At 39.7% G+C, this 12,507-nt stretch overlaps 1 protein-coding gene across 1 annotated transcript in view; it reads right to left on the bottom strand.

Moving 5' to 3' along the window:
• Snd1 (staphylococcal nuclease and tudor domain containing 1) overlaps positions 1-12,507 on the bottom strand; it is a 412,495-nt gene that overhangs the window by 374,813 nt on the left and 25,175 nt on the right. Inside the window, exon 2 of the mRNA XM_026411666.2 lies at positions 3,443-3,592. Within this exon, the coding sequence (XP_026267451.1) occupies positions 3,443-3,592 (150 nt within the window). The remainder of the gene's footprint in view (positions 1-3,442; positions 3,593-12,507) is intronic.

Genomic DNA, 12,507 nt, shown 5'->3' with positions numbered 1-12,507 from the left:
GGGGATTAGCCTGGGACAGGAACAGTGCTGGCTGGGACATACAGTAGGGTTGCTTTCATTGCCACAGGACTTAGGAGAAAGCTGAGTACCAGTGAAAGAAGATAACAGAATGAAGGCAAAAAATAATCAAGTTAATGATATTTGGGACAGTGATACAAAGGCAAGAAAAAGAACAATAATGTCTTTGATATTTCTTGAATGTGAAAAGAACCAACAGCTCCAAAACAATGGAAGCCTGGAAGAGTGGTGCCATGATGAATAACCCTCCTGCTCCCAAAGAGAAATGTTTGGTTTCTTTTCCTCATTATCCTCTTAAACATTTACTCACTGTATACCTGCTTTGTGTCTGGTGCTGACTAGACACAAGAACCCAGAGATGAGAGAAAAGGCCCCTTCTTTTGAACAGCTTATGATCTAGTAGAGAAAAGCACAGACCTGGAAAGAAATGTTGAGGATGCTCTGCTAGCACTAAGATGGGATTCGAGGAAGTGTCCTGGGCCACACAAATGGGAAAAGGACTCCTGATGGAGGGAGTAGCATGAGCCAAGGACAGAGGAGGTACACTCCTGTGTCCTAGGAGGAGACCTGAGCACTGCATCATGGTTGGGCCTTAACATTCCCAAAGAGACTGAAAGTTAAATCACAAATGCTCTGTGTACCAGGCTGACACATAGGCTTGTCAGTGAGGAACCACTGAAGTGTCTGGGAATAACAATGAGCAAGGCAATAAATGAAATTATGTTTCAAAAGAATCTGGGTACCTATGGAGAAAGGATTAAAAGGAAGAATGAGGCAAAGGGACTTCATTTCAACATTCCAAGCACACTATCAAAGCTGAACAAAGAGCAGTAACAACAGCAATAAAATATCAAGGATGGATAAGAAAAGATTTTAAGGAGGCAGAATTTCTAGGTCTTGATAAAAGGCCTGGATATTGGGGGAGAGGAGGTAAAACAAGAACAAGGGAAATCTGGTTGGGGCATTCCTGGTACTGACTCAGGGCAGCTTCAAGGGCACAGCAGGTCACCGCAGAGTGAGGACAGACTAGGTGCTAGGAGGGAGAAATAATGACTGTGGGCTCACTGAATCTACAAATACTTCATCTGCCAGGGATCCTTGAAGAGTAACTGGAAAAAACTTGATGAGACTGAGGTGCTCTGGAAGAGACAAAAGCACTAGACTGTATAACACATGGGACTAAATGGAATGCCAGGTAAGATCAGAGGGTATTCTTTCAGCAAGGATAGTTCTGGTCAGATTCTATTGTCCTGTTACATGGCATACAGTTATACTTTAGAACAAGTCCCAACTGGCCTTGAGCTTCTCTGCCCCAGATTCTCACCCACAAAACGGGAAATTAAAACACAACCCTCTTTCTTAGAGGCTACACTGCTTCTTTCTTCTGGAGAAATGAACTTGATCAGCTCCAAGAAAGGTCAACACTCTTCACCTCTCAGAAGCAGTTGAGTTGTTATATAACATGCAACTGAAAGGAAGAGTACTATTTAAAATGTTGGTTTGCTCATTTGGTTAGCACCCAAAATCTGAAAACTATTGAAAGAGACTTAATCTTTAGTACATGGTGTTACACAGCAGCAGTGATTGCCATACACTACCATTTACTAAGTACTTTATGATGCTATAATGCACAAAGCCTGTCACATTTTCTCATTTAATCCGTGTTGAACAATCCTGAGGTATACACTATATATTCCCAACACCTGTGGTTACTGATGGAGGACCAATGAAAAAGACCTTATCTTAATCTATTTAGTTAATATTCCAAGATTCTAACTGGTTCATTTGACAAAATGATTATTTTTCTCCACTTCTATTATCTGTAACACTCCTTTATATCTTTTTTCTTTTTTCTTTTTTTTTTTGCAGTACTGGGGATTGAACCCCCAGCCTCACATATGCTAGACAAGAGTTCCACCACTGGGCTATATTCCCATCCCTTCACTATATTCTTAATTTAAACAAAATGCCCTTAGTTATAGTTGAAAAAAAAACTAAAATCTTTTCCCTAAATAAAAGATCCTCATGAGCTCTAGCTTTTCCTTCTTCACAACCCTGGAGAGCAAAGGAGAGCTGAGGTACTAATTTGTGTAACATCAAATTGGGGCAAAGGACAAATAATTATTTTCTAGAAATTTTATTTCTATACCCAAAGCACTACTAAAGAAGAGCCAAACACACCAATGTTTCAAAGTACAGAAGCCAAGAAAACTAAATTGTGCAGAACTGGGACTCAAGGCAGCTGCCTAGAGAGGAAAGGAGTCCACAAAGCAGCCCTGGAAGCCAGGCATCAGAGGTGGGGGAAGGGGAGTGCAAGAGGCATGGTAGAGATAGGGGACAAAAGCTCAGCAGTTTCTCAAGTCACCTTAACACAATGGTGAGTTGCTGAGAAACAGATAATTTCATCCCTTAAAAAGTCCATCTTCAGGGCTGGGGCTGTAGTGGTAGAGCGCCTACCTCTAACGTGTGAGGTACTGGGTTCGATCCTCAGCATCACATAAAAATAAATAAAGATACTATGTCCATCTACAACAAAAAAAAATACTGAAAAAAAAAAGTCCAGCACTGGGTTGTGGCTCAGTGGTAGAGAGCTTGCCTCGAATATGTGAGGCACTGGGTTCGATTCTCAGCACTGCATATAAATAAAAAATAAAGGTCCATCAACAAGTAAAATAAGTAAATAAAATCTAAAAAAAAATTAAAAAGTCCACGTTCACACAAAAATTTACAAACAACTCCATAGGACTCACAGATACCTTTAGGGATTCATGGATTTCAGATTAAGAATCCATAATATGGACCCAGCATGTATCATAGGATACTATTTATGAAAACAATGCTATATAGATATTAAAAATCTTTGAAAGAAGACACTAATAACATCAATGGTCTATGGGGGAAAAGTACTAGCTTTTCACAGCTGTCATAACTGATGATGACTTCAAATGGCTGAGACTACCTAGAAGATGTTCTCAATTTATTCCCAGAGTAGCAAGGGAAAATACCAACCAACCAAAAAGTTCAAGAAAAGCCCCGAGACCCTTGATTGCTGCTAAGGCAGTGAATGTGAAACTACAACATGCTGCCACAGAGACGTACCCAGAGCCATCAGTCCCATAATTCCAAAATACTCAAAATACACAGGAAAGAAAGCACATCAAAATCATAACAGTTACCAGGTGCAATGGTGCATATCAGCTCAAGAGGCTGAAGCTGGAGGATCAAAGTTCAAACCCAGCCTCAGCAACTTAGAAAGGCCCTAAGCAATTTACTTAGCAAGGCCTTGACTCAAAATAGAAGATAAAAAGGGTTGGGGATATAGCTCAGTGGTTAAGCAATACCTGATACCAAACAAAAAAGAATCACAAGAGTCAAGGGTGAGATTGAGCTGTTACCCACGTCCACAGCCTTAGGAGGCACCTACCTCATCAGGGGTGTCTTTTGCATCTGGTTGTGTGGCAGCTGCCCGCCGGGCAAGATTGCCAGCGCGAATGTTGCTGAGGTTGATCTGCCTCTCAGGAGGAGGCCCACCACGAGGCTGCCCTCGAACAATGATGGCACACCCTGAGAGGACCTAAGGAGAGACAAAAAGAGAAAAATTAGTGTTCTAGATGTGACATCAACATAATGTAGGTTGTTCACTAAGGCACTAATCCCGAACACCTTAACAGTACCACAGAGGCCCTCAAATATTTGGTGAATAAAGAGAATTGCTTTTAACTTTATGAGAGAAAAAACTGCATAAAGCCCTGGGCCAGATTCCAAAATGATGGTCCCAAAAATACAACAGGAATTAAACAACCAATAAAAAAGCCATAAAACAAATAGACTGGGATGAAAAAGTATGTGAGATATAGAAATTAATGACCTTTGTAATTTCATCCCAGCAAGCACCACCACTTATGTTCTTTTCAATTATTAAGAAGTTAATATCTCTATTCACACTTTCCATTCTAGGATTGAGGCAAACATGAACTTAAGAAAAGGGGAAGCCAAAAAAGCCCCTACACACCATCTAAGAGAGGATCTGAGGGTGCCCAAGGTCAAGAGAGAGAGAAATCTGTCATGTAATCTGGAAAGTCAGTTCCTGGATGATTAGAACAGTAGACTCTAAAAGAACTTTAAGGCTCCCACATGTAGCAGCTCCTCTGATCTCTGACCAAGGGTGCCAGGCACAGAACCCACTTGCAACTGAGAAAAAGGCATTTAGATCACTAAATGCAGATGAGGCCAGAGAGGAATGATCCTTGTGAAGGAAGATGAATCAAAAAAGAGTCTGAAGGTATTATGGATTGGATATGAAGGTCACCTAAAAGCCCTAGTGAAACGATTAGAATATCAGAGCTCTGACCTAATCAGTCCATCCTAGTTTGAATGCACTAACCAGGTGATAACTAGAGGTAGGATATAGCTGAAGGAGGTGGGTCACTGGAGGTGTCCTGGAAGGGTCCATCTTCCCTGTGGCCCTTTACCCTCTTAGTGTTTTCTGGTGGCCACTAGTGAAGCAGTGGACCTCCACCATATTCTACCACAGTGATATGCTATCTTACAACCATGGTCTAACCCTCTAGAATCTTGAGCCAAAACAAATTTCCCCTCCCCTAAGTTGGTCTTGTCAGGTATTCTGGTCACAGTGGGAAAAGCTAACAGAGCAGAAGCCACTCTAGCTAAGATTTCTCCCTCACCTTTCCACCTTAAGTAATGCTATAAATTGAAAAACATAAATTTAGAAGTGCATTTCAACATACATGTATAAATAAAAGAATAAGAAAAATAAGTAACTGAATAAATGTTGTGGTTTAGATCTGGAATGACTCCCAAAGTCTCGTATTGAAAGCGTGGTCCCCAGGGCAGCAAGTTCAAAGGTAGGGTTTTCAGGCAACGACTGGATAATGAGAGCTCTGATCGCACAGGTGAATTAATACATTGGATGGATTAACCAACTGACAGCTGAATGAACTAATGGGAAGTGGGACCTAGGGGGACAAAGTAGGTTATAGGGTATACCCTGGGAGGGTGTTTTCTCCCCAGGCTTTCCCTCCTCCACACCCTCTCCCCCTCTGCCCTCTCTTCTTCTTCTCAGCTACCATGAACTGAGCAGCTCTGTTCTAGCACTTCCTCCATGATGCACTGCCTCATCTTCATTGCCCAAAGCAATGAAGCCAGCTGAGCGTGGATGGAAACCCCAGAAATCATGAGCCAAAAGAAACCTTTCCACCCCTAATTTGCTTATGTCAACTATTTGGATCACAGTGATAAAAACTGACTAACACAGTAGTCACTACCCATATTAAGAACTAGAACACTGTCAGAACCTTGGATTCCCTCTGTGCTCTTCTCTACTCACGTCCCCTTCGCCTGACACCACCATACTCCTTATGATAATTCCTCCCTTGCTTCTTTGTACAGTTCTGTACAGTTCATCTATATATACATATACTTGGCAATATGGCTTTATATTTTCTATTTATAAACTCTCTACTAAGTGAGTTTACTGCACGTACCTACCAATAACTTGTTTATTTTGCTTCTTTTGTATTTAGTAGAACTCATCCATGTTGATGTGAAACACTAGTTTTTTTCATTTTCATGGCTGTATAGTATTTCATTTTCTGAACATACCACAACTCATTTACCCACTCTACTCCTGTTTTATGGGAACTTTATCAAAAAAATAAGCATATTCCAATTTTTAAAAACTGGTGCTCTGATTAATGTCTTAATATTTCCAATGATTTGAGCAGACAGACCTTGACCTAAATCACTCCTCTCTAGTTATACTCACACAACACAGTACACACAAACAGTCTTACTAATCCAGTTACAAAACATGCTCTTATTATTATTTCTGATCAAGTGTTATCAGCAATAAAACTCTAAAATTGCCAATCAAACAACCTTGCTAACAGCCCTAGGCATCGTCTCTGGGAAATGAGATTCTAGAAAGACAGCTCTCAAATCCAAGCCAAGAAAGAAGAGGTAGACTAGAGCAGAGGATACCTGGAGTTCCTGAATGAGACAGATCAAGAAAAAAAGGAAAAGAGTTTGAATCTGAACTCATTTACAGTCAATTATTCATCACAAATGACATCAGTAAAATACATAACAAAAAGAGCACACTGTAGTATACATGCACTTTAAATATTTCATGCACATATACCAAAGGAGGCCTAGGAGAGCCACGCTACTCATACCACACAAACCAGATGATCTGTCTCCATTACCTGCTCCACAATTTTAGTTCAAGTTTTCACAAAAATAAAGCATTCCCAGGAGACCCAACATGTCACTTGATGAAGCACAGTTGGAAAAGCTAATATCCACTTACAAGAAAACGCACTGTGGCATACTGCTAAATAAGTACTGACCCAGCTCAGGAAACCAAAGTCTGACAATGACCACTGAAAAGCTCAAGAACAGAGTAACTCAGGAGAAGAATCCCCTTTCATCCCTAAACATTAGAAAGGTATTGTCTCTAATGCCTCTGCCTAGTAATCTAGGTCCCCAGGAGCAATGGGTCTACTATGTATTATCTCAGCCCCATGAAGGTCTTTGGCAAATAACTAGCTCACAATAATTTTGCAAAAATACTCTTCCCAAATGCTGTCAGAACTTTGCATTATTGCGCCAAATATGCTTGAATTAATATTAGACAGACTTGATTTTTTACTTTTTAGGCTGCTCTGTGTATTGTATTCTATTGAGTATGCTAATTTGAGCAGCAGCCACCGATTCAACCTTCTAAGCAACAAGAATAGATTCATAATGGCAGAGACTGCTACTTCTATTCCTCCCAGGTAAGGACTGATGTGTACATCTGCCTCTGAACTGTCTTCCCATCATTTGCCAGTGACCTTGCAGGAATGGTAGGAAAAGATTGTTAGGAAAAATGGTTTCCCTCCTACCATTTACAGAAATGGAAATTGTTCAAAACACACTTAGCTCTCCCCATTTCATTTTCCAAGCGCTGTTAAACCTCCTCCACCTGCCTTGCTTGTCAACCATCTATTCAAGTTCTTCAGTAAAAAAACATTTTAACAGCTTCCCTTTACATAAGATTTTCAACCAAATAAAACCAAAGAAAAATAACTTTAGGGGGAAAACACTTTAAACATCTAAGTAAAATATGGAAAAGATCAAGATCTACATATGAGATAATTTAAATTTCATGTGGCATCAACGCATTTTTTCCCTTCTTTTTTTGTTTGTTTGTTTTTTTAAAGAGAGAGTGAGAGAGGAGAGAGAGAGAGAGAGAGAATTTTTAATATTTATTTTCTAGTTCTCGGCAGACACAACATCTTTGTTGGTATGTGGTGCTGAGGATCGAACCCGAGCCGCACGCATGCCAGGCGAGCGCGCTACCGCTTGAGCCACATCCCCAGCCCGCATTTTTTCCCTTCTGAGAGACCTGCCATCTAAGTTAATTTGGGAGCAAATTACAAATGCCTAACCACTGAGCCATATCCCAGCCCTTTTTATATTTTATTTAGAGACAGGGTCTCGTTAAGTTGCTGAGGCTGGCTTTGAACTTACGATCCTCCCACCTCAGCCTCCTGAGGGGATTACAAGTATGCTCTGCTATGTTTGGCCTAAGTTGATTATTTTCATAAGTTTATTCACTGATTGGTTTATACATTTAGTTAATTATAGTTATTTATTTTTCTTTTAAATATTTATTTTATTTAATGTCTAACTATGTGTGGGTCATTGTTCTAGTTAAGCATCATACTTCACTGAAACAAAAACATTTCTGCTTTGGGGGAGCCGATATTCTAGTGGGGATACAAACAGCATAATAAGTAAAATGTCATTCATGAGAATTTTAATTTCAGAGGAATCAAGTTACAATTGAAGGGAGACTGTCATGGGTAATTGATCACTGAAGCTGCACTGACTGATTCATGTGGCAAACTTTCATGGATGCAGTAATTATCCTTAATTGCTAATTTATAGGGCATAGAAAACAAGTCATATGGTTACTGCTTTATCCAATTATATTAATAAAATGACATATTCTAGAAAACCAATCTTAGGACTACCTGATGCAGCAGGAGGTTTGTGAAACCAGCTGTCACAATGAGTCCAGTTTGATTGAGGTTATGGATTAGATAATTCTCAGCTCTGCCAATAAAGGCTGCAGAGAGATGTGTGTGATTCAAAGCACCTGGATTCAGGGCAGGAGTCAGGTGGCTACAAAGGCTGAAACAAGGCAGCTGAGAAAGAAAATGGGGGCTCAAACTGTTCAAACCCACTTACAGGTTTACTGGGAGATTACCTACAGTGAAACACTATCTGGGCAGCCACTAAAATGTTGCCCAGCAACAAGAACACCACATTAAATCTTCACTAGATTCTGATAAATGATCTGGTGTGCTTAACTCTTTAATTCCCAGCCACTGGCAAGAGTAGACAGAAATCTTCCGCAAAAATCTACAGCAAAGAAAGCGACCGTACAGAAATTCTTAAGTACATTAATGCAGTCAGCATTTTTTTCCAGCCAAGAGAAATATCTTCTTCACCTGAGGATCATCTTATTACCCCTGCATTCTACCTGTTCAGATAAAATGGGAAAATGGCAACAGCAACACCTGCCAATATAAAAAACCAAGATAAAAAGAATGAGGGCTCAATAAAAGGCCCCAAACAAATCCATACATTTATGGTCAACTGATTTAACAAAGGGCTAAGAAAATTCAATGGGAAGAGCGGTCCTTTCAACGAAAAGGTGTCAAGATAACCAGATATCCATAAGCCAAAGAGTAAAGTTTGATCTCTACCTTATGCTACATGCAAAAGGTAACTAAAGAAGTTCAGAGTTAAACCATAAAAGTTTTAGAATTTAAAAAAAAATGTAAATTGTATGACCATGCATTAGGTGCTAATTTCTTAAATCTGACACAAAAAATACAAGCAACCAAAATGATTTTAAAAGGACAAACTGGACTTCATTAAAATCAAAAGCACTGTGCTTTAATGAACATTTATTAAGAAACTAAAAAAATAATACTCGCAAAGCATGTTTGATAACTATCTAATATCCAGACTGAAAAATCAGAACAATAAAAAAAAAATAACCCAACTAAAAATGGGACAGGACATTTGAATAAACATTTGAATACACATTTATACAAATAACCAATAAGTACATGAAGAGATGCTCAACATCATAAATCATCAGGGAAATGCAAATCAAAAACACTTCACAGCTCCTGGGATGGCTATAATCAATAAGAGAGAGAGCCAGACTCAGTGGTACATGCCTGTAGTCCCAGCTACTTGGGAAACTAAGGCAGAAGGATCACTTCAGTCCAGGAGTGCAAGATGAGCCTGGTCCACATAGGGAGATCCCATCTCCAGAAAACAAAGTCAGAGAATAAGAAGCGTCGCCAAGAATATGGAGGAACTGTAACCATTGTAGGTTGCTGGTGGTGCTCCTGCTTTGGAAGTCTTATTGTTCCTCAAAAGTTAAAATTACCGTATGACTCAGGAATTCTACTCATAGGTATAAACCCAAGAGAAATGAAAACACATGTTCACGCAAAAACTGGTACACAAATGTTCATTGCCACATTATTCATAATAGCCCCAAAGGGGGAAAAACAACCCAAATGTTCATCAGCTGATGAATGAAAAAACAAAATATATAATATCCATAACAAGAATATTACTCAGCAGTAAAAAGAAATTAAGTTCTGCATGATTTCACAATATGGATGAAACTTGAAAAACTTATGCTGTCAAACAAGGCAGACACAAAAGGCCACATGTTGAATGATTTCATTTATACACAATGTCCAGAATAAGCAAATCAATAGACTAAAAATAGATTAGTGGTTCTCAGGGACTATGGAGAGAGAAAGAGCAGAAAGTGATGAGTGATGAGTAACAGGGTATCTTCTGGAGTGATGAATTATATTCTAGAGCTGGGCACGGTGGCATGCTTGTAATCCGAGTGTTAGGGAGGCTCAGGCAGGAGGATCACAAGTTAAAAGGTAACCTCAGCAATTTAGCAAGGCCCTAAGCAACTTAGCAAGAACCCAAATCAAAGTTTAAAATAAAAGGACCAGAGATGTGGCTCAGTGGTTAAGTACTCCTGCATTCAATTCCTGGTACAAAAAAAAAAAAAAAAATTATATTTTGGAATTAGGCAGTGGTGATCGCTGTATGAATGTAATAAAAACCACTGAAATATATACTTCAAGGGGGTCAAGTTTATTATGTGAATTATATTTCAAAAAATGTTAATGAAACCAGGCATGGTGGTACATGCCTATAATAATCTCAGCAATTTGGGAACTTGAGACAGGAGAATCACAAGTGTGAGACCAGTCTCAGCAATTTACTGACTCTAAGCAACTGAGCAAGAACCTGTCTCAAAACAAAAAAACAAAAGGGGCTGGGATGTAGTTCAGTGGTTAAGCACACTTGGTACCCACCCACCCCCCAAAAAAGGCCCAGTTTGATCTACATATTCTTATAGGTAGATTAGATTTAAACAATGCTAATGAAAAAGAAAAATTTAAGGCACTGACAGAACCAAGTCAGGCATGGTGACTCATCATAGAAAAGGCTAGAGAACCTTAAAGTCCTCTAGGAATAACAAAGCAGGAAGTCACAAGAAGGAGAGAACTTTGGTAAATCTACTAAGCTCTTAAAAGGATGAAAATGGCCAGAAACAATATGGGCTTTTTCTCAGAAACAATATGACAAGTATTCTATGTCACACAGAAAGGAGAACCAGAGGTGTCTCTGTGCTAGAATGTCCACAAAGCCATGGGGAAATTTTTAATTACAACACCCAAAGACTGCACGGACAGCCAGGCACGGTGGCACACACCTGTAATTCCAGCAGCTGGGGAGGCTGAGGCAGGAGGATTTCGAGTTCAAAGTCAGCCTCAACAATGGTGAGACACTAAGCAACTCAGTGAGACCCTGTCTCTCAATAAAACACAAAATAGCGGGGCTAGGATTGTGGGTAAGTAGTAGAAAGCTCGCCTACGATGCATGGGGCACTGGGTTCGATCCTCAGCACCACCTAAATGTAAAATAGAGATATTGTGTCCACCTAAAACTAAAAAACAAATATTAAAAAAAAAATACAGGGCTGGGGCTGGGGCTCAGCAGCAGAGCACTTGCCTAGCATGCATGAGGCACTGGGTTCAATCCTCAGCACCACATAAAAATCAACAAATAAAATAAAGGCATTCTATCCATCTAAACTACAAAAAAAAATTTAAAAAAAAATACAAAATAGGGCTGGAGATGTGGCTCAGTGGCCGAGTGCCCCTGAGTTCAATCCCTAGTGCCCCCCCCCAAAAAAAGACTGCATGTCTAGGTCAAATGGCAGAGTAGGAGGCCAAGGACTCTACTCTGACAATGTATTTTCTACACCTAAAATCCCATCAGGGGATAGGAAAGGAGCTGCTGTAGAAAGGGGAGGCAAGGTTTGGCCTAGTAGATAGACTTTAACAAAGCAAAAATATCTCAAAAAAAATCTAAATAAACACAAAAGTAACAATCAAGAAACTAAATTGGAAATTTTTCAGAAAGTATATCAGGAAAAGGCATCCTTACAGCCAGAGTTATTGTCTCCAGAGGAAGAATCATCTCTTGAAAATTAAAATGTCACTTAGACAAAGTAGGCAATCCCCAAAGAACATAAGCTGTTTGGTCTGGGAAGTCTTTCCCAGAACATTTGCCAACATAGCCAGCTTCTTTTTTATTTTTCCCTTTCTTTCTTTCTTTTTCTGGCAAGAGCAAGAGGCAAACCTAAATTAGAGGGCCCCACATTCAAAGCCAATGAACTGGAAGCCCAGGACATCTCATGGAACTGCTGTTCCACTGGCTCGGGATACAACTGCCTCCAAACCAGCTGTGTCATAAATGGGCTTCAGTTTGTAAAATAAGGGAGTTTAAATCTCAGGAGCATGATCTACTGAGACAGGTCCGATAAACAGAGCAGTTAATCTGGGCCCTTTCATTTTATATCTGAAAGCAAGACAGATGAATTGACTTTTGCCTAAAATAACAAGGCAGGTATCTGATGGTAGAGCAAGGCTTAGAACTGAAGTCTCCTATGGTGATGTTCCAACTATGCCACATGTAGAAACAAGCATTTGGAAGCTAATTTCTCTGTTAAAACAGTAACTGACATTACCTACCGGTTAAATCTTCTTACCAATTAAAAATCTCCACTTACATGTGCCAGCAGAGCAGGTGTCAGAGACAAAAATCACGAAGCAAGTAAAGCTTCCATGAGCTGGTTGATCCAAATCAAACTAACATTTACTAAATACTACCACACGCAAGGCAGGCAAAGACTTAGAGTATAATATTACAAAAGAGCACACAGAACACAAGGAAAAAAACCTCACAATGGTAAAAGGTTGGACTGGTAAACTATAGCCTATTTGCCAAAGTTAGCCTGTCACCTGTTTCTGTATAGTCAAAAAGCTAATTTTTAAATGGCTGAGGGATGGGGGTGGGGGG

Source organism: Urocitellus parryii, chromosome 3, assembly GCF_045843805.1.
Source record: "Urocitellus parryii isolate mUroPar1 chromosome 3, mUroPar1.hap1, whole genome shotgun sequence".
NCBI classification, from domain to species: domain Eukaryota; kingdom Metazoa; phylum Chordata; class Mammalia; order Rodentia; family Sciuridae; genus Urocitellus; species Urocitellus parryii.
This window is presented reverse-complemented; position numbering and strand designations above follow the sequence as displayed.